The following is a 26,598-nucleotide window of genomic DNA, read 5'->3' as shown; positions in this document are numbered from 1 at the left end:
CCTTAAGCCGTCACTCGGGGCCAAACCTTGCTCTTGAGAGAGAGCTTATGGTTTGACCGCTGGCCAATTTCCCTAATAAAGCCTCTGCTGATTGCATCCAGGTATGGTTTCTTGTGATCTTTGGGTGGTCGTGATTTCCTGAGACTTGAGGAGGGGTCTCCCAAGTATGGGAGTCTTCAGTACAACAGTTAATATCGCTTACTGCTCTTGCAGAGGACCTGGGTTCCAATCCCAGCATCCACATCAGGCAGTTCACAACTACCTGTAACACCATCTCCAGAGTGTCTATGCTTTCTTCTAAGCCTCTTCAGAGACCTGCACTTATGGGGTGCACATAAATTCATGCAGGCTCACGTGTTATCTGCAAACCCATGTTAACAGTAACAGTTCTCAAGTCCATAGTTGGTGTGACCACATTTAATCACACCACTCAGGAGGCAGAAGCAGGCTGATCTGAGTTCAAGGCTAGCCTGGTCTACAGAGTAAGTTCCAGGATAGCTAGTACTACACAGAGAAACCCTGTTTCAAACAAAAAAGGATTGAGATGACTCAGCAGCCAAGATTGCTCTTCAGAAAACCAGTGTTTGGTTCACAGCACCACTGTGAGGTGGCTCACAACCTGTAACTACAGCTCTAGGAGATCCAATAACCTCTTCTAGCCCCTTTGGGCAGCCATACACATGGGGCACACATATCATAATAAAATGAAAAACATATGGCATACAGAATGGAGTTTTATTCAGTCATAAAGAAAGTGATGGAACGAAAAAACCTTCCTATGCAAAATAAGCCAGATCTAGAGTGCCAAATAGCTGTATTTTCTCTCATGTACAGAAACAAACATTTTTTAAGACATGAAAGTAGAGAAGATGGGGGCTTTAGGGGAAGGAAATAAAAAGACTACTAAGCAAAGTACATTATATACTTATCTGAAAATATCCATGTAGCTCTAAAATGTTCTTGCCTAGCATGCATAAAGTTCCAGGTTCAATCCTCAACACCAACACTCCCTGAGAACTACAGGACGTTGGGAGTAGAGGCAGGTCTGAAAGTTCTTGTTCATCCTTGACCACATACCAAATTTGAGGATAGTCTGAAATACATGAGACCCTATTTCCCTCTTTCTCTCTCCCTCTCTCCCCCTCCCTCTTTCCCTCTTACACACACACACACACACACACACAGAATGACAAAACAAACATGAAAAACTTATACTTTGCTGAAACATACAAGTGGCCAGTAAGTGAAAAAAAAAAAAAAAAAAAAAAAAAAAAGCTAGAGAGATGGCTCAACAGGTACTTGCTGTTCTTGTGAAGGACTCATGTAATTGCCAGAACCCAAGTAGTTAATTAGCTCACATCACCCAGTAATCCCAGCTTCCAGGGGATCTAACATACTCATCTGACTCAGGTGTGTGTATGTGTATATGCACTTGTACATACACAATGTGTTTGCACACACACATACACATTAAGTTTAAGGTTATATGTGTTCTGTAGTATTGTCAAAATGCCCAACAGAAGCAATACTTTAAAGAGGAAACATTTGAGGTCATGGATTGAGAGGTAAAATCTATCAGGGAAGCAAAGGCATGGTGGCTGGAGTGGTTATGCTACAGCAGGAGGTTTTGTGGTGGAGACTGTTCTTATCTTGGCAGATCAGAAGTAGAGACGTGGACGAAAACTGTTGGCAGGTACAAGCTTCAAAGACTAACCCCTACCCACAGCCTTCAAAACCAGTGCTGTGGGAAGCACATGTCTAATCACACAGGCAGACAGGGGACATTTCACTTTCAAACCACACTGCTCTCAAACAAAATTCAATTAGAATTAGAATTGAATTCTAGCTTCAATTAGAGGACCTGAGATCAATTTCTAGCAGAGACATGGAGGCTCCTAATTGGAAGTCCAGTCCCAGAGGACCTGATGCCCTCTTCTGACCTTCTTGGGCCACAGACATGTACCTGGTGCACAGACATACATTTAGGCAACAAAAACAAAACCTCTGCATTATACTACACTGCAATCTGAAAAAATATACAGTCATGAAGTAAACCACAGTAAAACAGAGGCTGCCAGTGACTAAGATTTAGGAGAAATAAGGAGATAAGCACTTAAGAGTACAGACTTTCTGTTACATCACCATCGTGACAACAGTGAACAATAATACACTGTCCACTGAAAACTGGCTAAGACATTAGGTGTTGGTAAAGTTGCCCATTTAAGTTACTGGCAAATAAAGACTCTGTGAAGCCTAAAATGGGCTTTCATGGTTACACTCCAAAAGAAGTCCCTGCCATATCAACCACTATTTTCTGAGATATAAATATTCTTTTCCAGAACTTATACAACTATGTATTTTCCAATTTGCTAAGACATTACATGTCTTCACATTAAATATAACTATGTAGACCAGCAAGTTGGCTCAGGAGGCAGAGGTGCTTACCTCCAAGCTCAACCACCTAAGTTCAATTCCCAGGACCCCAAAAATGGAAGGAGAAAGCCAATTCCTGACTTATGTACCCCAACGTGTCATCTTATATACCCTACCCCCCCCAAAAAAAAAACTGTACTATACAAAAACAACTGTGGCCGGGCAGTGGTGGCACACGCCTTTAATCCCAGCACTTGGGAGGCAGAGGCAGGTGGATTTCTGAGTTCGAAGCCAGCCTGGTCTACAGAGTGAGTTCCAGGACAGCCAGAGCTACACAGAGAACCCTGTCTCGAAAAAAACAAACCAAACCAAAAAAAAAAAAAAAAAAAACCAACTGTGTCAGATAAGAGATATGTTTGGCTTGGATCTAGATTCAGTAGACAAAATTAATGCCAATTCGAACTATATTAATACAATGTAGCTTTTTATCTTTCAGAATTGTAACCTAGAGATATGTGGACTGCACAATGAGACCACCTCTCAAAAACTAAATAAACACAATCCTGTCTACGAATTATTTTTAAAATAAAGTTTGATAAGTCTACTGTGAGATTTCTTATACTGTACCATGTGAAATGAAATACAAAGTACTCTCTGGCTTTCATATAGAATGTTATGTATAGAATTATTAGATCTACTTGGTCTCAAGTATAGTTCAAGTACAGTTTCCTTAGTTATTTAAGACTCAATGTTAGTATCAATTCATTGTCAAAAAGAGTGCTACAATAGTCTTACACGCCATCATAATGCTATTTCTCTCTACATATATACTACTATTTGCTTTCCACACTTGAGTATTCTATTTCTAGGATACCTTTACAACCATGACACCATTGCAATGAAGTAACCATCTTACCTTTTTTTGGTCTACTTATGCCCTAAAAAAATGAAATAGTCACTTACTGGCAGCACAGAGAAGTCAAGCATAGTGGGCCATTACTGAAGCTACAATACATGAGAGGGCAATGCTGGAAGATCATTAGTTTGAGGTCAGTTTGGGCTACACAGTAAGTTAAAGGCCAAGCCTGGACTACATAGCAAGACCCTGTCTCAATGACAAATAATAAGACAATGTCAATCTCCTGGTCACTTCAGAATGTAACTTTTAAAAGGACCATACAAACTGTGATCAAGATTGATTTTATAATTGAGATGCAAAGATGGTTTGTGAAAATAAATGTGATATACTGAATGAACAAAATGAAAAAATCGTATTTCAGGAAATGTACAGGACCATGTAACATCATAGGATATCAACTGATGGTTAAGTCAATAAATTAGATAGAAATGTACTTCATCATAATGGTAGCACATGAAAAACAAATTCAGTTTTCATTAAGTTACAAAGCTCAAACTTATCAAGGACAGGTTACCTAACTTTCCTTCATTTAATCAGGAAATACTGGGAAAAGCCTAGCTGGAGCAATTAGGATTAAAAAAAACTTCACCCAAGTAAGAAAAGTAAAATTGTTTTAGGTAACAGGGCATCCATAAAAAAAAAAAAAAAAATTATAAGAAACTCAGAAAATGTAAGATTTTTCAAGTCGGCACAGTGTCTTTACATATTACAAATTTAAAAAGCAAAATATTATACAACATATAAAACTACATAAAATGATAGAGAACAAAATTAAACAGGGAAAGTCTAAACTACCATGAACAAGACTATAAACAAATTGCAAGGTATGCCATACACATTGAGAGACTTACCATTGTTACAATGTCCATCCTACCCAAAGTGCTTTGTAGATTACCAGTACATTAACAATTCTAATGGTATTTTTTTCACAGGCTTATTTAAAAAAAAAAAAAAAAAAAAAACCCACAAAGTCATAAGAAACCAAAACCTTTCAGTTAATCCCAAAATGACTTAAATAACAACAAAATGTTAGGCTTAACAATGTATTACAAAGCTGGAGATGTTCACTTAGTGTGAAGTTAGATACCCAAGCACTACACATGCACTCATGCACGCACACACACACTCAGGCACACACACACAAAGTATGGTGGTGCATGCCTATAATCCTACTGGGGAGATAGAGGCAAGAAGATCAGAAGTCCAAAGTCACTCGTGACCATTTAGTTAATTTCAAACTCAGTCTAAATTCCAGGAAGCCTTGTCTTAAGAAAGATCCGAAAAAACAAACAAAACCCATTATATAAGCAGAAATCAAACAGTATAATATTGATACAAACAACATAAACAAACTGTTTACAAATAAACATATAGTCACTGCTAGGCATAAGGGCACATAACTGTAATTCCAGCACTCTGGGAAGCAGACAGGTAGATCTCTATGTGTTTCAGGCTAACCTGGTCTACATAGTAGGTTCTAGGTTAGCCAAATCTATAAAGAGATTATCCCAAAAACAAACAAAAGAAACAAAAAAGCCCCTTATACAGTCCACATAATTTCAATAATGAATTTAGTACAGCTTAATGGTAGAGCACCTGCCTAGTATTCTTGAGGCCACAAATTCAATTCCTAGCACCAAAACAGAAACAATAATAGTATACCGAAACAGAAACAGTATATACACACACACATATATAAACTTAGGAGTTTTTTTTTTTTTTTAAGGAAATATAATTAAATAAGAGTAAAAGAAATATAGTTAAGTTGGATAGGCTGGCTCAAACCCAAAAGCTCAGCACTCAAGAGGCCTGGGGGGAAAAATACTGCTCCAAGTTTAAGGCCAGCCTGCTCCACACAGTGAGTTCTAGGCTACCTTGAATTACATAGTGAGGTTACCACAAACTAACAAAACCCTGAAAGTAAAATGTAAAACTATAGCACAATGAAACTCCAAGAATGCTTCCAGACACACCAGCAAAGAATTTTAGAGCTGGCATGAAAATCATGGGTATTAAAGGAAAAATGAAGAATTAGGGCCATATCAAACTAAAGATTCTGCAAAGCAATTTAAAAAAATCTGAAAAAGCATATACACAGATGAAAAAATATCTGTAAACCATATATATTACAATAGGTCTATGTCTAAAACATAGTAACTCAGGTAAATTCACGGCAAAATACACCTATCTTGATTTTTAAATTGATAAATAAATGAAATCAGTATTTTATCAAAGATATACAAATGGCTTATAGATTAGAAAAATGCAAATCAAAACTAAAGATACCATCTCACATTTTTAAATGGCATATAGACAGAAAAAAGTAAAAAGATGAGCAATAAAGAGACTAGGTACATCATTGGGAATATAAATTGGCAGTTGTTACATACACACTGATTTATATCTATCATTACAATAACAAACTCACTTTTGGGATTGCAACTGAGAACATAAAGTCATGAATTTAAAGAGATAGCTACACTCATGTTCAATGCAGCAATACTCCCAACAAGCAAGGTATGAAAACTAAGTATCCATAGAGACCAAAGAATAATAAAATGTCTTAAAATAACTGACCATAACACAGTTCCACCTTGAGAACATCATGTAGATTGATATACGCCAGCTAGACATGGAGGTACATGCCTATAACTTCAGCAGTAAAGTCTGAGGGAAAAAGGTTGCGAGTTTGAGGTCAGTTTGAGCTACAGCAAGATCCTGTTACAAAAATAAAAAAGCTAAGTAGAGTTAATACAGATACTACATGATCTAAGAAGGAGAGCCTAAAGAAAAGCTGAACTCCAAGCAGAGAATGGAATGGCTACCAAAGACTTGGTACTTAGAGTAAGGGATTGTATTGGTCAGATCCAAACCTACTTGTGTTAAGTTCTTGAACACTATTGTAAAATATGATGTTCTTTTCAGTGCTAGTAAAGAATATACTTAAGACAGTACAAAGAGCCAGGTACAGCGGCTTGCACCTATTATCTATGCACTCAGAAGGCTGGGCCAAGCCTGCCATGAGCTAGGGACCAGTCTAGGCTACATGAGTTTCATAGTAGCCAAGGCTACAAAGTGAGACTGTCTCAAAAAAAAGGGAGGGACAACAAAGGAAGGGGCGGTACAGACAATACACATACAATGGGCGCATGACACAACAAATAAACTGACAAGTAATGAGGAGACTGGAATTTGTGTCCATTACTTCACAATGTGGACATGGGACATACAACAGATACTACGTAAAAAACAATAGTTTCAATCATACCAAACAGGAATATTTTTAAAAGGAAAACCAACAATGGAATTTAGAAATTCATAATTGAAGTCATAAAAATGCACAAATGTAGAAATATTCAAAATTCATATAGAAGCACCCAGGAAATCCAAGTGTTGCCATCCAAGACACTGAAGCAAATCCCCTATTACACACATGTAGCTTGTGTTCAGTCTGTAAACACCACATAAAGTCAAATGTAAAAACTTACTTCCCAGACTTCAGTATTTCTCAACTATGAGACCACAAGTGAACAAAGAAACAAAACCTATGACATTTCTACATGTCTTGCATCAACACACATGGAAAACACTAAAGGTTTTCATTCCCTAGATTGCAAACCTTCAGTTCATACGTATATTATAAAATTCTGATTTTTCCCACAACCCTTAAACTCAGAGCATCCTCAGAATGAATTGTTTTTACAGCACATAACTGAATGTTTTTATACATTGCTTATTAGTAAGACTTGTACAGACTATGAATTTTGATTGCAACTGATTAAGGGCTATTAAACAATTTTCTGAATCCCTTACATTCAAAGGTTCTCCCCCCAGTGGGGCGCTTCTTGTTCATTAGCATCAGCAGAAGTAGTGAAGGCTTCCCCACATTCCTTATATTCATATGGTTTCTCTCCTGTGTGTTTCCGTAAATGTTTATTAAGGCCTGAGTGCTCTGTAAAGGCTTTTCCACAGTACTGACATACATAGGGTTTCTCTCCAGTGTGAATTCGCATGTGAACTCGAAGGTACGAGGACCACAAAAATGACTTTCCACATATTATACACTGAAAAGGCTTCTCTCCAGTGTGAGTTCGCATGTGAACAGGAAGGTAAGAAGAACACGTAAATGTTTTCCCACATACTGTACACTGAAAGGGTTTTTCTCCAGTGTGAATTTTCAAATGCACATTAAGATAAGAGGAAGAAGCAAAGGCTTTCCCACAGTGGTCACATTCAAAGGGTTTCTCTCCTTTGTGACTTCTTATATGTGCAATAAGGCCTGAGGAAGTGCTAAAGGCTTTTCCACATTCTTGGCATGCATAGGACTTCTCCCCAGTGTGGTTTCGTAAATGTATAGTAAGGCCTGAACGAGCAGTGAAGTCTTTCCCACAGTAACTGCATTATAGGGTTTTACTCCAGTGTGAATTCGGAAGTGGGTCTCAAGGGATGAAGAGTTTCTAAAGGATTTTGTGCATACCTTACACTGAAAAGGTCTCTCAGAACTGTGAGTTTTTATGTGAACAGTAAGTTGAGCAAAGCTAATAAAGCCTTTGCCACATTCCTTACATTCATAGGGCCTTTCACCAGTATGTGTTCTTATGTGTTTAGTAAGGCATGAGCGCTCAGGGAAAGTCTTCCCACACTCTTTACATTCATATGGTTTCTCTCCGGTGTGAGTTCGCATATGAATACGAAGATAAGAAGATCGTGTAAATGTTTTGTCACACTGATTACACTCAAAGGGTTTCTCTCCAGTGTGAGTTCTTAAATGTCCAACAAGAGAAGAGGAATGAGCCAAGGCTTTCCCACACTGATAACATTCAAAGGGCTTCTCTCCTGTATGAATTCTTATATGTTCAACAAGGCCCGAAGATGTACTGAAGGCTTTCCCACATTCCTTACACTCATAGGGCTTCTCACCATTGTGAATTAGTACATGCTTAGTAAGGCCTGAACGTGCAGTGAAGTCTTTCCCACAGTAATTGCATTTGTATGGTTTTATTCCAGTGTGAATTCGAAAGTGAGTCTTAAGGCATGAGGAATTTCTAAAGGTCCTTGCACATACCTTGCACCGGAAGGGCTTCTCACCAGTGTGCGTTTTTATATGTTCAGTTAGTTGAGCAAAGCTGGTGAAGGCTTTCTCACATTCTGTACACGGATAGGGCCTCTCTCCAGTATGTTTTCGTAAGTGTATTGTAAGCCAAGAACGGCCACTGAACGCTTTCCCACATACTTTACATTCATAGGGCTTTTCACCTGTGTGAGTTCGTATGTGACCTAGCAGATAAGAGGACCGTGTAAATGCCTTCCCACATATGTTACACTCAAAGGGCTTCTCTCCAGTGTGAGTTCTCAAATGTGTAGTAAGGTAAGAGGAAGACGCAAAGGCATTCCCACACTGGTCACACTGATACGGTTTCTCTCCCGTATGACTTCTCATATGTTCTGTAAGGCGTGAGGGTTGAATAAAGGTTTTCCCACATTCCTTACACTCATAAGACTTTTCTCGAGTGTGTTGTCGTAGATGTACAATTAAGCTTGAGCGCTCAGCGAAGGCTTTCCCACATTCCTTACAGTCATAGGGTTTCTCCACAGTGTGGCTTTGCATATGGATATTAAGGTACACAGGATGTGTAAAAAATTTTTCACATTTCTTACACTCATAGTATTTTTTTTCAGTGGAAATCACATGCCCATCATGGCTTATAGGATGAGTAAAAGCTTGTCCACACTCCTCTGATTGGTGGAGATTCTTTCCACTGTGAGAAGAACTGTGTGCCTGAAGTTCTGACTGATTAACAAAAGTTTCCCCACAGTCACTGCATTCAATGGATTTTTCCAGAGTGCACTTTCTCTGGGAAACATCTGGAGTCAAAGTCAAAGGTTTTTACACACTGGTTCAAGTGGAAAATGTTTTCTTCAGTAGAAGTTTCTTTAAAGGGTGGCAGAAAGTCTTTTCCATATAAATTACACGCTGAAGTATTCTCTGTATTTGGAGTACTAATATGAGTCTGAGAACATGAATCTTCACTAAAAACTGTTCCAACTTGAACAGAGTCACCAAGCTCCCCTCCACTGTGTTCTCTTCCCTATTAATAAAGGGGAAAAAAGATGATTAGAGGATTTTTCAGGCTTGTACAGGAAGATGTAGCTGTGGAATTCTGATGCACTGAACCTCACGATACATTCGGGCATCAGTTTATGCTGAGTATGCTGGCTTACTACTGCCCCAGCATTCTGGAAGCTGAGGCAAAGCGTCACAAGTGAAGACTACCTTGAGTGGTAGAGTGCCTTTCTCTAGGAAAAAAAGGAGTAAAAGAAAAAGGGAAGAAAAACAAAAAGGGCAAGAAGGGGAAGATATAAGAGTTCCTTAACTGTTGACAGCTAATTCTCTCAAATCTTTCATTTGAATCTGTTGTTATTGGTAAATCCCTAATTTTCCCTGACCTTGGACATTAGGATCTTGTTGCTCCAACCCCTGACTGAGTAACTATGGACAACTGATGAGATCTGAGTTTAGGAGTGTGGCCCCTAGTAGGTCAACCATGCTCCAGTGAACAGCCCTACATACACAAAATGATTTGGCTAGCACAAATTCAAATTGATTCTAAAAATGGATGTAGAGTTTGTGGGGGCGAGGGGTCTTGGAGGAGTTAGGAGAAGTGGGAGTTGATTATTATCAAAATACATTATAAGAGATATTCTCAAACACAAATATTTTTTAAAAATAAATATCCTGGGGCTGGAGAGATAGCTCAGGGGTTAAAAGCACTTGCTGGTCTTCCAAAGGGCCCAGGTTAGTTTCCAAGCACCCACACTGCAGCTCACAATTGTCTTTAACTCCTGTCCCAAGGAATCAGATGTCCTTGTCTGTTCTCCAAGGGCACCAAAAATGCACATGGCACACAGACATTGTTCAGGCAAAGCCCCCATAAACATAACAGTACATTTATGAGACTTACCAGCTGCATCCCATTTGACACATCTGACCAGAATCTATCCTGCTGAAGTGCTGTCCTTTTTGTCTTAAGGTGCATTTCCCATTCTAAAGTAAAACCAAAAAAAAATAATAATAATAATAATTAATTAAAGTTTAAACTTTAAAAAACAGCCAAAAACAAACAAACAAACAAAAAAACAAACAAACAAACAAACAAAACCCTACCTCATTTGGCCAAGAGTGGTGGTGCACACCTTTAGGAGCCAGAGACAAGCAGACCTCTCTGAATCCCAGGCCAATCTGGTCTATAAAGTTGAATTCCAAACCAGAACTTCACTTGTGTTTGATTGATTGATATATATATATATATATATATATATATATATATATAAATACATTAAACAATAAAACTAAGAGAAAATAAAGCAACTGTCTAAGTCTAAAATTTGACAAGCACAGGATATGGTGTCGCAACTGTAATAATTTAGAGATCTATTAAAATTAAATGGGATAGTAAACAGAATAAATGGAGAAAACAAAAGACCAGTGCATCACAGAGGCTTCACATTAGCTTTTTCTATGACAATTGTGTTTCCAAGCCTCGGCCTTCAGATTCAAGGTGGTCTTCCAATAGTTCCCTTGACACACTTCCAAACATACGGAATTTGACAACAACAAGAAATGTTTTCAACAAATACTAACCTTGGAGAATTCCTTGCTCCATTACTGTCAGCTCTACTTTCTGCTCCAACCAAGAGATCAGGCTGGGTTTAAACATCTGACCTCCTAGACACAGAGACAGATACATCAATGGAAAAGACTCATGTAAACTAGCCAATAACAGAAAACATTTCTCAAGAAAGACTTAAAATTATTAACAAAGACCTCAGAATACAAATATTTATGATATAAGTAACTAGAAAATTTCTATGACCCATCAAATCCACATTCAGAACTAAGCGCACATTTAAAAACCACTAGGGAAGACCAAGACTGTTTTATGCATAGATGTAATCCCAACACTCACAAGGCTGAAGCAAAAGAAAACAAGAGTTCCAGGACAGTCAAGGCTGTAAAACTAAAGTGAGTCCTGTTTCAAGAAAGCAAAAAGTGGCTAAGGATATGGTTCAGTGGTGGAGTACTTGCCTGGACAGTACAAGGTTCTAAATTATCCCCACTACTGTCAATAAATAAAAAAACAAACTATTAATGGCATGTAATATTTCTATGCCTTCATTATTAATGAAAATTCTATGCTTTAAAAAATATAAAATAAAATACACTAAACCATTTCTCCTAATAAAATCTAATATAATGTTATTTAATTTTTAATTAAAGTATTATAGTTACCCCACCCCTAAGCCCAGGAATACAGATCAAACCCAAGGCCTCATGTGTCCAAACAAACACTCTACAACAGAGAAATGTGCCCAGCATGGGTCTTCATTCTTCTAGGGAAACAATGATAGCACTAGTTCTTATCTTTAGAAACAGACTCATAAAGATTGGTAAGACTGACAGCCAGGTGTGATAGCCCACATCTGTTATCCCAGCTCTCTCTCAAGAAGACTGATATAGAATTGCTAAGAGCTTGAAGCCAACCTAAGCTAAAGAATGAGACCTTTCCTCACTAACAAAACAAATCAAAAAGAGGAAGAATCTCAGAATGACATTATTAGTATAGTGGTAGTGATGCTACTAATCACCATTTAGCTGAGAACTACCATGAGGTACTAAATCATGTTAAGGGGCTTTATCTGCTCTTTCCCACTGTTCTAAGCTGACATCATATCCTAGAACACTGTATTTCTGTTCTCTTATGATGCTAGAACAAGTGGTGGCGGCCGTACCTACTGTGGCCAGGTTCTGGTAGTTCTCCAGCATCACCTCTCTGTAGAGGTGTCTCTGAATTGGATCCAGTGAGGTCCATTCTTCCTGGGTGAAGTCCACAGCCACATCTTCAAAGGTCACTGCATCCTGAACCATCACACAAATGTCAGTCTGTGCAAAGTAAACATCACCTATGCTCACTGGAGAATGAGGAAGTAACATCCTTGCCTATAAAAGAGACCAAGGTCCCCCATAATCTATCTCAGATCTCAATATTCTTAGAGTATTTCTCTATCCAGGCACTCTATAGACTTTCTATACTTATGGATTTCTGCACCTCTTGCAAATAAACTTACATCACCCTAACTACACAAGGAACTTTATTTATCTTACCCCCATATGTTTTAGCACATTCCCAAGCATATTTCAAACTTGTTATGTGATTATAAACAAGTTTACTTCTTTTAAAAACTGAAGACTTTCATCTTTACCATTTGTCAGAACACAAAATAATAAATACTCAATCACTAACAGAACAGAAAATAAAACCGAAGATTACTAAATACTGAGATGATCTTCAGAGGAATCTCTCACCAATGCCTTTCTGGAGAAATCTGAAAAATCAGTCATGGCAAGGAATTTGGTTTGCTGTTTTGTTTTGTCGTGAGGGCAAGTCTACTTATAAGAAAATGTGCCTTCGTGGTCAGTTTCACTTTGACTTTCGATCCCTTTAATACTCATCTTCTGGAGTACATGATAAGAGATTGTTCCTTCTATTGAAAAACCCAGTTCTCTCCTGACTTCTATTTTAAAAACATCATCATCAACAACAACAACAACAACAACAACAAAAAAAAAAAAAAAAAAAAAAAAAAAAAAAAAAACCTGTCAATCTTGGCTAAGTGCATAAAATAAGAAATATACTTTTCCTTGAACTTACCACCTGCTTTGTCTCCATGAAGGTATGTCTTGTCAAACAATCCTGCTCTGGTGCTACATCTTTGGTTTGTAGTTGCTTTTCCAATTCTGGAATTAAAGCCACAAAATAAGATTAGGGTTAAGTAACAGAACAGTATAGCAAAGAAGTTAAAAATGTCTCCATGGTTTTCTAAATAAACTTGGCTCATGAGCGAACTGAAGATTTAGAGAAAAAAAAAATGCTAAATATTAATTCTACCAAAACTAATACATGGTAATAAAATAAAAACATGTTACCAGAGAGAAAAGGAAAGAAATATCATCAAAGTACAGCATGGTATGAACATCAGCAATCCCAGCACACATGAATCTAAGGCAGGAGAATCAACTACTTAAAGCTATACCATTAAAAAAAAGAAAAGAAAAAGTATTTGAGACAAAAGAACATAGGAATTGATAATGATGTATGCCATTGGTCAATGTTGTTCTTCATAAACATTCACCTTGAAGAACTCCCTTCTGTGTGCTCACCAATTCTTTCAAGCAAGCCAAAGCACTGGGTTTGGTAAGTGTCTGATATCCTATATGCAGACAAAGTTGCATTAATAGATCAAACGGCAAAACTTTTCTATGATTCAGGTCTATAATAAATATTTTTGTACAATACAGGGTCTCTTGTAGTCCAGGGTAGACCTCAAACTTGCAAGCCTACTGAGATTACAGGCATGCACAATCAAGCCTGCTTTTGGTCAATAATTCTAATAAAAGTTGCAATTATTTCAAAAAGGACTAAAAAGACAAAGCTTTAATCGCATGATCCCAAGGACCTCTGACCACTAAAACACTAATCAATTTCATATTAACATTTCTGACGAAACACATCACTGCAACATTTGCTAAGCAATAAAATAAACCATTAACTTACAAATACTACAGCTCGTCAAATTCAGATAAAGTCATAAAATAGAATACTAACTAGAAAGTGCTACTCCATTTATCAAAGATGGAGACAAGAACATACTGAACATACATTTTCACAGAACTAGATAATGTACATTTTAAAAACCACCACATCAAGATAGCACATCAAGTATAAAAGCTTTCCACATAACACTGACAACCTCAGTTCAATCAGCAGAACCCACATCTTGACTGTCAATGTCACACTTGGGAAGAAGGAACCTCAACTGAAGAACAGCCTCCATCAGTTTGGCAGGTGGGCATATCTGTAGAACCTTTATTTGATTGTGAACTGATGCAGACCTCTGCCAAGTCTGAAGAAAGGTGGCTGTACAAGCCTAAGGGAGTAAGCCAGTAAGCATGGTTTTTGTTTCGGGTTCTGTCTTGGCTTCCCTGGATGGAGTATAGCCTGGAAGCCAAACAAACTGTCTCCTCCCCAAGTTGCTCATCTACCCAGTGTTTTACCGCAGCAACAGAAAGCAGACTAGGACATCAAGTATAAAAATTCAAATGCAATGGCACACATCTGTAATCCTAGCCCCAGCACTTGTACAGTAAGATGAGAGAGAGGCAGACACTGGAGAACTGGCCAGAAGTACAGTGACAAAAATAGTAAGAATGACCCTCCCTCAAACCACAAGGTAGGTGCAGAGAACTGACTCCCAGTAAGTTGTTCTCTGAGTTCCACGTGTGCTGTTGGCATATGTGCACCTGCACTCATACACAAAAAAAATAAATAAAAATAAACCTTTAGGGCTGGTGAGATGATGGCTCAGTGGTTAAGAGCACTGACTGCTCTTCCGGAGGTCATGAGTTCAAATCCCAGCAACCACATGGTGGCTCACAACCATCTGTAATGAGATCTGATGCCCTCTTATGGGGTGTCTGAAGACAGCAACAGTGTACTTACATATAATAAATAAATAGTTTAAAAATAAATAAATAAATAAACGTTTATGTTTGCTTTTGTTTTCTGAGATTTCTGGGCTTCTCTGAGTAGCTCTGGGTTATCCTGGAACTCTGTAAGACCAGGCTAACCTTGAAATCACAGACATCCACCTGGCTCTGCCTCCCAAGTGTTGAAATTAAAGGTGTGCACTACCACCACCTTAAATCTCAAACAAACAAAAACCCAACCCACAGTGAACTAGGCGTGTGGCTCAGTGATGAAGCACATACACCACATAGGAGGTACTGATGTATACGACCCACCCCCATTAAACTAGCATGTTTGTTAGTTTAAATGCATTCGAAGAAAACTGTCATCATTGTTATCTCATTGGAGTTGACAAACTTTCTAAGCACACAAAGTACATAACATGTGCCTGCTCCACATGAAGCATCGTATGAGAATAACTACCAACTTACCTACAGTGGCCAGGTTTGTGTAGTCCTCCACTGCCACATCACTAGGTCTGCTGCTCTGAGCTGGATCCTTTGTAGTCCACTCCTCCTGTGTGAAATCCACAGCCTCATCCTGAAAGGTCACCAAATCCTTAACCACCCACATAAACTTGTTTCAACCAAGTTAATATCCCCACCAATCCTCTCAGAAGAATAAGGATAGCGAACTCAATGCCTAGAGAGAGCTGTGAGTTCTCCCATTGCCTACCCTGGGGCTCAATGGCCCTAGACCAGGCTTCTTGGTTTCCACACTCAACTCTCCACCCATCTACTCTAATAAAGTAGCTTTAATGGCACATTTCAAACACTTTTACCTCACCACACCCTGACCTTTTCATCTTCCCTCTTTTTCTAATACTACTCCTGGACATATTTTATAAATGGGGTAAATATGAAAACAAAGTTTTTGAGAAAATAATATGTATGCTTTATTATCTTTAAGAACACTGTAAAAAAAAAACCCTGGTATTTGGCATTGCAAGGGTCAAGACTAACTAGTAATGACTGTAAAATGACTGTAATAATACAGCATTACAGCAATGTGAAAAGCTCCTCTTCCTGGAGAGTTAGCCATTGTCGGGGACTTCATTCACTTCGGTGACCCTGGGAGATAAGTCTGTCTACATACAAGCCGCACACCTCTCTATGCAAGGAGTTCACTCTGTGGTTCTTCATACCTTACTACAATTTTTCAGGCAATCAACCAGCGTGCTTTCTCCCTCTGTTTCTTCTCCTTGACTGCAGTTTTGGTCACCAGAAGACAGACTTTCTGGAAAAAAAGGATACATCAATACAAAGCTGCCAAGAAGCCTACATTCACTGTGAGGGTGGGAATTCATCTATTTGTAATTAATACATAACTTAGTTCACTCAAGATAACTTGCAAATATAAACTCTAGTAACCTACAATGCCACACCAATTTTTACAGCAGGAAAATAATGGTGAACTGTCTTGCAAAAGAAAAGTACATTAGTTTCACTTTAAAGTCAAGAAAACTTAAGTTCTGAGAAATTTAACTCTGAATTTACCTATGAAGAAAATCAGTGGTGATTATGTAGTGCCTGTTCCCAAGCACATACTAGATAGAGAAAACAGTCCTCTTCGGCCCACCTCAGCACTTCATAAGAGACTGGCAGGTCTCTGGCTCTACATTGTATAGGCAGGACCTACAACCGAATCTCTCAAAAACAGTAGCAACAGGACTTACCACGGGACAAACTAGTAATGTCCATCTTTATAGTCTGATGGTAAAATATGTGACCAAATTCTTCTGTGACTCCAAGGACACGTCAGGGAAACTTATGCATCAAAGTGGAAAATGACAAGATTCATTCTCTTTAATCTGGATGACTTAGATTCCTATTGAGATCAATCAAAAAGCAACACTTAGCAGTCATCAAACATTATATACTAGCTCTATGAAGGTGAGATAATAAAAACCATCAAAAATGTATACCCTATAATATAGGCTCATTAACAGCACCTAACTGACTGAGAATTCCATGCATTTGTTGTGGTTTGAACGAGAAACATGCTCCATGGACTCATGTATTTGAAGACCAGTACCCAGTTGGCAGCCCTGTTTAAAAAAAGTATGGAGCCTGTAGAAGGTGGATCTTTGCTTGAGAATAAGCATCACTGAGGGTGGCCCTAAAGTTTTATGAGCCTCATTCCACTTCCTGTTCTCTCATCTTTATGCACATGAAAATATGATCTTTGGACTCCCACTGCCACATTATACCTTCTCCACTATTATATGAACTCTTTCCCTCTAGAACTATATGCCAAAATAAACCCTTTCTTCCTTAAGTGGCTTTGGTCATAATATCTTATCATACCAACAGAAAAGTAATTAATATAGTACTCTAAGTAACACCAGAACCTTTTATTAATCCATTTATGTATTTGTGTGTGTGTTCATATAAATTATACTCTATAATAAGCAACATATAAAGAACTCGGGAAAGTAAGCACATGAGTTACTTAAAACTTAACATTTTGGTCGGGGGGTGGTGGTGGCGCATGCCTTTAATCCCAGCACTTGGGAGGCAGAGGCAGGCAGATTTCTGAGTTAGAGGCCAGCCTGGTCTACAGAGTGAGTTCCAGGACAGCCAGGACTACACAGAGAAACCCTGTCTCGAAAAACCAAAAAAAAACAAACAAACAAACAAAAAAAAAAAAAAAAAAAAAAAAAAGAAAAGAAAAAAAACCTTAACATTTTGGACTAGAGAGGTGGCTCAGAAGATAGCTCTTCCTTAGGACCCAAGTTCAATTCCCAGTACCCTCACAATCATTTATAACTCCAGTCCCAGGGGACCCAACACCCTTTTCTGCCATCCTTGGGCATCAGTAAATACACAATATTCAAACATACATGCAGACAAAAAATCGCCATCTTAGGGTTTATAATGCAGTGATAAAACACCATGATCAAAAGCAACTTGGGGAGGAAATGCTTTATTTCATATTACACTTTCAACAAACAGTCCATCAATGAGGAAAGTCAGGGCAGGAACTCAAGGCAGGAACCTAGAGGCAGGAACTGAAGCAGAGACCATGAAAGAATGCTGTTTATTACTGGCTTCTGGCTTCCCCTTCTGATTTTCTTATGTAACCCAAGACCCTAGGAGCCACGCCACCCACAGTAGGCTAGATCATTCTGTATCCTGTATTCCGTATTACTGTATTTTAAAAGGTTTTAAAAAATAATTCAGCTAGGCATGATGGGTGGCACACACCTTCCCAGCACTCAGGAGGCAAAGGCAGGTGGATCTCTGCAAGTTCCAGAACAGTCTGGTCCATAGAGTGAGTTCCAGGACAGCCAGGGCTACAGAGAGAAACCCTGCCTTGAAAAACAAAAATAGAACAAAACAAAACAACCCACTAATTTTATGTTTATGTGTCTGACTATCTTGTCTAATTGTATGTATGTGCACCATGTGCGTCTAGAGCCCAAGGAGGGTGGGAATGAATCAGATCCTCTAGAACTAGTATTATGGATTGTTATGAACCACAATGTAAGCACTGGAAACTGAATCCAGGTCCTTGACAAGTGTAATTCTTAACCAGTGAGTCAACTCTCTAGCCCTGCAAAAACCAATAAAAATAACATTTTGAGGCAAGCACAAATTAAAAATGTATATATGTATGTATTACATATATATATATATATTCACGACCAAGCCCACACTGCAGAATAAGGAATCTATATAGAAGTCAGGGTCATCCACAAGAGCACAAGAAAGACAATGCCTTACGCAAACACATTCATGAACAAAGGAGAACCAGGAAGAAATTCATCACATCCAAAACAGCAAACTCCTAATACCAATTTGGGGACAGGGTTGCCAGAACAACAATCAACAAAAATGATAGGAAATACTAAATCCCTCTCAGTATTAGTCTCAAATAAATATAAATGGCTACAGCTCACCAAGATGCATACTGTCTAGATTAGAAACTATCTGTTGTCTCCATAAAACAAACCTAACCAATGTGATGGCTAACATCATGTTGATGGCTAATTCAAGTGGACACTTAAAGGTTCTTTGGTAAGTCGGTTGGATAGTGTTTTGCAGAGGCAAACACATGAAGGAATGTTTCGTTACAGAGAACACAGCTGTGAAAGGCTAAGGAACGCTTCACTGAAGGAGCACGTGAAAGGACACATGATGAAGGATTCCTTGCTAACGACATGCATGTACTGGTCTGCCTTACACTGCGCAGTTGTGTTCCGTTCTAGTTGAGCTACATTTGTTGGGACTCCATAGAAAGATACTAGCCAAAAAACTTCTGGGGCTGTGCTGCAGTTTCCTGATGCTTCCACAGACACAGGCTGATTGGCAGAGTGATGTCAGCTGAGACAGACGCACTGCTGAGGCAAGACCCATTGAGTCCATGAAGTGTTTTTGAGTGTATCAAGCTGCCACTGCTCACCTGTGAACTGAACTGCTAATTTCCAGACAACCTTTCTAAACAGGTCCATTTCTCCTGTATCCTTTCTTTCCCACTACCTCTGGTGGGTGGTGAGCTAAAAGGGAAGTTAATTCCTAAGATCCATCATTAAAAATAGGATTTGGAAAAACTAAAGGGTGGCACCCAATGTGGGGCAAGGCTGTTGGTATGTCAGCAGTGGCCCCTTTTATAAATTTGGAAACTCAATCCCTGTGATGCTCTGTTGTTTGACCATGGGCACAGTCTGCGATTGTTCTCTATCCCCTGTACTAATTAATACCTTCCCCAGGAGCATCTGCCATATCACCTCTAATCTCCTTACTTGCTGTCCCTGGAATTGCAGGAATATTGAGTACCCCGTTGTTGTAAAAGATCCCTTCCCCATAAATTTATTGGTATGTCAGCCACATAATGTCTCAACTTCTGTTTGCCCTTCTGGGCTCACACAGGTAATCCACTGGACACTCTGTCTTATTTGTGATAACTTACCAATTCCTACAAATTGTGTGTAAACCTTCTGAAGTGTCCACTCTAGATTCCAAGACTTTTGGGAAAGTCTACTAACATTAGCTCCTGTATCCACCAAACCTTCTACGTGAACGCCATTCATTTGTACCATTAATTTGGGTCTCTGATCATTAACCACTGTGTGCCAGAACACATGTTTTCCAGTACTAGCAGCTAATGTTATATTTAAAACTTCAAAATCTCTGTGTTTAAAAAAAAAAAACTAACTATAAAGCAAAACTACACCTCCAAATGTCAGGAGCTGCTAAACGGTGAAGTGATGTTTTTGAACACAATGTGAAAATCTATCTCTGTCCTTCCTTGTCTCTTAGGCACCTTCTGATTGGTTAAAATAAAATGCCTGTAGCCTATAGCAAAAGGATAGAAGGTGGACATCTGGCAGAGAAAATGGAACTACAGGAAAGAGTGAGGTGCAGGAAGATTCATCGAGAAGTGGAGGAAGCTGGATATATGAGACTGAAGAGAGATAACCATCCATGTGGCAGAATTTAGACTAATATAAATGGGGTAAGTGAGTTAGAAACTAGTTGGGAACAAGCCTAGCTTAAGGCCTAGGAATTAATTCACAAATAAATAAGCCTCCGTGTCATTATTCAGGAACTGGGGTGGGCATTTAAAAAAAGGCCCAAACAGTTACTTAAGGGTTAAAGTTTTTACTGCTATTCTGCTTCTGTAAACAAGATTATTTTGAAAAAAAAAAGGAGGTCTGCTTGCAGAAAAACATTGTATCTTTGTATTCTTTGAATTTATAAACCCTTGAATGAGGTGGCTAGGTGCTACATTTAGGACTCCCTTCTGTAGACCTGACACCAATGTCTGAATAAAAGCCTCTTCTTTCCTCATAAAAAGAAAGAAAAATCCCCCCCCCCCCCGTTTCTATTTTGTATAATAATGAGGAGTATTAGCATGAATTCTTCTTTGAATTCAGTTTGGTATAATTCTGCATTGGATCCATAGGTCCTGGGCTCTTTCGGTTGGGAAACTTTAATTACTACTATTTCACCAGGGGCTCTTGCTTATTTCATCTTGGTTTAGCTTCTGTATGTCATAATAGCAAGAAATTCATCCATTTCTTTGTATCTTCCAGTTTGGTAGATTACAGCTTTTTAAAACTTTTTTTAAAAATACTGTTTTCCAAATTTTGTCAGTGTCTGTTGTAGTTGAGTGTAAAAAAGAAACAAAAAGGACACGGCTGCTAAGTGGTTGAGCTTTGTTTTTATTATAGCTATAAGGAAGAAACAGGCTGGAGGGTCCAGAGTGAACATGGCTAGAGTGAGCTGGGCCATGTGAGGAAAGAGGGGGAGGGAGAGCAAGAGAGGAGCTGCTGACCAAAAGGGGCAGCCTTAGCCAAGAGACTGGTGTAGTTAATGGCCAAGTTACATAGTTATATAGGGGCCAGAGGAGCTGTGGGAGGGAACCCCAGCCTTATAACTGGACTGGAGAGCTCAGGATAGGTGGGCTGGATATGCCAGCCAGGACACTGTAACAGGGACTGAAGGATGCTGGGAGAACCTGGCAGTTTACTTTGATATGTTATAGGCACCTCAGTTAATAGTTTGTCCCAGGTTTGAGACCAAACTGTAATTCCTGTCTTTTCATTTCTAATTTTATTAATTTGGATTTCCTCTTCATTTTTTAGTTAATTTGGCTAGGGGTTACCAGTCTTGTTGATTTTGATTTTTTTTTCCTCTAAGACCCACCACCCCCTCAAAAATTTTTTTAAAAATATTACAGACCAATTTCCCTATGAATATAGCTGCAAATATTCAATAATATATTGGCAAACCAAATTCAAGAATGCATCAGAAAGACTATCTAATCTTAATGAGCAGCTGGAAGATAGAGGCCAGGAGACTTCAAGGCCCAATCTATACAGAGTTCTAGGATAACCATGACTACTCAGAGAGGACCCTCTCTTTAAAAAACAAAATTATCTGCCTTGATTAAGTAGGCCTCATCCTAGAGATACAAGGAAGGTTTAGCATACATAAATCAATAAACATAACCAAATATATAAAGAGATTGAAAGATAAAAACCGCACTGTCATTTCATCAGATGAAGGATGAGGTCTTGAACAAAATCCAACATCCTTCATGATAAAGCCCTCAAGAGAGCAGAGATACAAGGAATATAACAAAGGCAATTTACAGCATGCCTACAGCTAATAGCAACTTAAACCAAGAGAAATTCAAGTAATCCCACTCAAATCAGGAACAAGGCAAAAGTGTTCATTCTCTCCATGGATATTCAATATCTTACTGGAAATCTTACCTAGAGCAAAAGACAACAGAAGGAGACCAAGGGGAGACAAATAGGGAAAGGAAGTCAAAGTATCATTATTTGTAGATAATACTTTATACGTAGAAGACCTAAAGTCTCCACCAGCAGTTATAGCAGCATGTGCAAGAGCTATGCTGGCTCAAGCCAGACGCAATTCCACCATGGAGACAGAGATAGGCTTTAAATTCCACCCCAAATGAGGAGTTATTTTCAACTGATAACTGCTTAGAGAGAAAGTCATATTTCTTTCAGGGTGTGGCCCCAGGCAGGTCAACCTTACCCCAGTGCAAGTCCACATCTCCTAGAATAATGTGCAGCACAAACTGGGCTTGATGGGCCTATTGTCAAAAAGATAACACAAAGCTAGGTCTGAAAGAGGGGTAGATCTGAAAGGAAGCAGGGTGGGTGAATACAATCAAAATAAACTACACAAAAGTCTCAAAAAAGTAACAAAACTAAATTTTATAAAGAAAAGGTATGTAGAGGCTGGTAAGATGGTTCAGTGGATAAAGGTGTTAACCTGTACGCCTGATGACTTAAGTCTCACCGTTCTAGGAGAGACCAATTCTCAAAAGTTGTCCCTAGATTCTCAGAAGTTATCACCAAACCTTCACACTTATGGTATGGATGGCACACAAAAAAATTAAATAAATGTAAAAATTATATAAATTTAACTTTTTATTGTGAGTGCCCTGTCCCCCGCCCACCTCTGCCATTACTTTGGTTACCAAATGGCTAGAGACTCCTATAATTTTTTATTTCATTTGCTAATAGGAAAAATGTTAAGCAATGGTTCAGTAATTTATTAATGAGTTAGAAGATGTGAGATTTTCTTGCTCGGAGCAATGAGTACTGAAATGATTGCTTCAACTTTGGCCAGGTATGTATTTCTGGTTGGGTCCTTACCCTTTACTTTACTTTACTTTACTTTACTTGGGACATCCTGGCTAGGGATGAAAAGTAAAACACTCCAGAGTTGTATCACACATGGCACTCAGCACTGCCATCCGTGTGTCTCAAGAAATCCCATTACAGTTCTCTCAGTTCAACCTGTAACTTCATTCCTGAAGCAGTCACAGTTGCTGATAAGAGATGCTCTGCTCTAGAACCCTGACATCTATCAAAGGAATGGAAAGAGGAAGCACAAGATGGTCCAAACATGCCTCTAAAGCTAAGTCCCTTTTGATTTAAACATGTAAGTAAACTTAGTAAATGTATGACATGTTCCCTCCATGTAGTGGTTTAAATGAGAGTATCCCCCACAGACTCAAATACTTAAATACTTGGTCCCCAACTGGTTTATCTATAATGAGCTAAGTATTTGACTCTCAAAACATGAAGTAGAGTTTCTTGAAAGTTGTGAAATTATTTCCTACTGATTGAGACTTTACTTGGAACTGTAACTTTCAACAGAATTGTATTCTACATAAATACACACATCTTCACTGAATTAGATGTTCACTAAATAGGGCTGACAACCATCAGATTACCAGAAAGTGTTTAGATTGTCATCTTGTAAACAATCTACTCCAAACCCTGGTCTGCAAAATGGGAGTGAGCAGTTTAGGAGCTACTTTTCCTTCGTGTTCTTTCCACTGCTCAGGTTCAGTATGCGCACCAGAAGGTCTTGTTCAGTGTGGCCATTTTAAATTATTTTGGTCTGCCACCATTCTGGTTCTCAGAGCCTGTAGCAAGTCTGCTCCATTCCACTGTGATTCAATGAATCTAGGCTTTCTCAGCCACACATTAACATTTTTGTTCCCACTAATTATACTTTGACACTTTTTCTTGTTGGGGTCACCTCATTCTGTTGTCCCAGCTAGCCCAGATCTCAAGGGTTCAAGCTATCATCTTCCTCAGGTCAGTCTCAGTCAACAGTTGACTAACCAGTCAACTATTACCCACTAAGTCACTGCTGTGACTTTAGTAAGATAAATTCAATTCATAGGAGCTGGATCTTAAAGTTCCAACAGTTTAACACATGGCTATCTTACAATGGTTGACCCTTGTACATGGACAGAAAGAGATCACATTAAGCAAGCAAACCAACAAACATGTCTTCTCCAATGAAATCTAAAAAAAATTTTTTAAAGGCTAGGCATGGTGGTTCATGCACACAAGTAATCCTAGCACTAGGGAGGCTTAAACAGGATTGCACTAAAGACATCCTGGGTTACACAGTGAGTGCCAGGCTTGCCTAGACTACAGACCTCATCTCAAAAATGAATAAATAATAATCATGACGGAGAGACAGTTCAGAAATTAATAGCACGGGCTGTTCTTTCCAGCACCCACACAGCAGCCCATGACAACCTGTAACTCCAGTTCCAGGGAATCTGATGCCCGCTTCTTACCTCCAAGGAAACTGTACTCATAGGGTGCACAGGTCTAGACTCAGACAAAATACCCACACACATGAATTTGTTTGAAAAATAAATAATACAAGACTTTTAAAAGCAGAGGCTGGAGAGATGGCAAAGTGATTGTTTGCTGTGTCTACAGAGAAACAGAGTAATTTCCAGCACCAACAACAGGCGGCTCACAGCTTCAAGTGATCCACCACCCCATTCTGGTTGATAAGGAAAGGAAAGGAAAGGCATGTATGCATGCATACATACATTTTTTTTAAAATGTATATTTTAATGTTTTGACTCCGTGTATATATGTACACCACCTGAGTGGTTGATGCCCCTAGAGGCCAAAAGAGGGTGTCCAATCCTCTGGAACTGGAATTACAGATGGTTGTGAGCCACCATATAGGTGCTGGGAATAAAACCCAGGTCATCTGCAAGAACAACAAGTGCTCTAAAAACAAACCCATCTCTCCAGCCCCCAATAAACCTTGTTAAAAAATAAATTAAAAATAAATAAAAAAAATAAAAACCCTACATGAGGGACTATTTGACAAGAGAAAAGATGGAAAGAGGCAAGAGAGTATAACATCAAAATATACAATGTGCACGCATGAACATATACCCTGTCCCAATCCTGAACTTTCCAGGCCAGGGACTGGGCTGCCCTTCCCAATAAGGCTCCTCCCTATATAACCCAGACATTGTGGTCTCTCCATGCTCTCTCGTCTCTTCTCTCTGCCCGAAGGTGCCTGTCTTCCTCCCCACGGCCCCACCCCACACAACGACTTCCCTGGCCCCTGTTCTTGGGGCCAATGAACTCATCAGAGAGCAGTTTTGCAATAAACCTGCAATTAATATATTCTAATCTGGCTTGAATTGGCTCATTTCACCGGTGGAGAAATAACATATTAAATAAAGCCCCATCCATTCCTTAATAGAGTTTCACTTATTCAAGTGTGTGTGTGTGTGTGTGTGTGTGTGCGCGCGCGCGCACCTAAAGCCTCTGGTCTCCCCATTCCAACATAGCTGGAATTACAAGCTGTTACAAGCCACTAACATGGGTGCTGGGAACCAAAATCAGATGATCTGGAAGTGCCATGTGGGCTCTTAACCACTAATTCATCTCTCCAAGCCCCAAGTTCCAAGTGTTCATTAGCCAAATTCCCTATTTTTTTACTTGTGAATACTTTATTGTTGGGATGAAGAGAAGAGGTAAGGGATGACTTGTGGTCTGCAAAACAGATGAATATGCGCAGCCTGAGCATTTAACACTTTTTTGTTTGTTTGTTTGTTGTTTGTTTGCCTAAATGAAACAACTGAAAATGGATACACAAGGTTTGGTTAAAAAAAATAGAGAGATAGACAAATAGATAAAAACAGAAAGAACTAGTGGAATGCATCGGTTTCCAAAAAAGGAAGGATGCTAAGTTCTAGCAGTTGATAGTGAGAGAGGCTAGAAAGACAGGGAAGAGGAAATGAAAAAGGAAAGCAGCTCCTTACCCTGGGACGTTCCTGTTCCATCCAATTCCACCCACTGCTCACAATGAAGCGGGATGGCCAGGTTTGTGGGGCGATGGGGCGCTAAGCCGGACTCCAACAGCCGAAATCCTTTTCTTTTTTCTTTTCTTTTTTTTTTCTGGAAAGCAAAATTTTGTAAGATTACCTTAAAGGCGTTCGAGGCAGCAAGGACCACATTCCAAGGCACCGGGAGCTCAAATAGCGTTCATGTGAAATGGCCCCCGGCCGGGACCGGAGAACTGCACGGCCCTAGCCTCTGGGAAGCGATGGGACGACGCGCAGCCCGGGGACGAACCGAGTCGCCACGGAGGCCACACCCAGGCCTCACTCCCCACCTCCGCCACCGCCCATCCCCTCACCCAGCCTCACACGCCCAGTCGGCCCGCTACTACCGAGGAGAACGGGACCGCGCGAAGCCACACCGGAAGAGACGCAGACGAGCTGGGGTTCACTTCCGCTTGCCGAGTCGGAATCCGTCCGGAATAGAAATTTCGGTTCCCCGGACCTGGGTGCCGATTGATTCCGAAGCGGAGGTTAAAAACCCAGTCAAAGGATGAAACTGAAGTTTGAGCAAGATTTCTGGGCGAGAACGGCCTTCCCGACGACCAATCCCAGAGC

The 26,598-nt window shown here is 39.4% G+C and overlaps 1 protein-coding gene across 1 annotated transcript; it reads right to left on the bottom strand.

Moving 5' to 3' along the window:
* Positions 1-4,487: 4,487 nt before the first annotated feature.
* On the bottom strand, positions 4,488-26,598 carry LOC117713893 (uncharacterized). The gene is given in 13 exon segments (XM_076939813.1): positions 4,488-7,694; positions 7,697-9,170; positions 9,172-9,381; positions 10,255-10,337; positions 10,935-11,018; positions 12,083-12,209; positions 13,003-13,088; positions 13,484-13,561; positions 15,309-15,417; positions 16,022-16,113; positions 16,553-16,704; positions 25,963-26,098; positions 26,373-26,598. Coding segments are annotated over 11 exon segments (2,955 nt in total). The 5' UTR covers positions 16,578-16,704; positions 25,963-26,098; positions 26,373-26,598; the 3' UTR covers positions 4,488-7,107.

This window comes from Arvicanthis niloticus, chromosome 8 (genome assembly GCF_011762505.2).
Source record: "Arvicanthis niloticus isolate mArvNil1 chromosome 8, mArvNil1.pat.X, whole genome shotgun sequence".
NCBI lineage: Eukaryota > Metazoa > Chordata > Mammalia > Rodentia > Muridae > Arvicanthis > Arvicanthis niloticus.
This window is presented reverse-complemented; position numbering and strand designations above follow the sequence as displayed.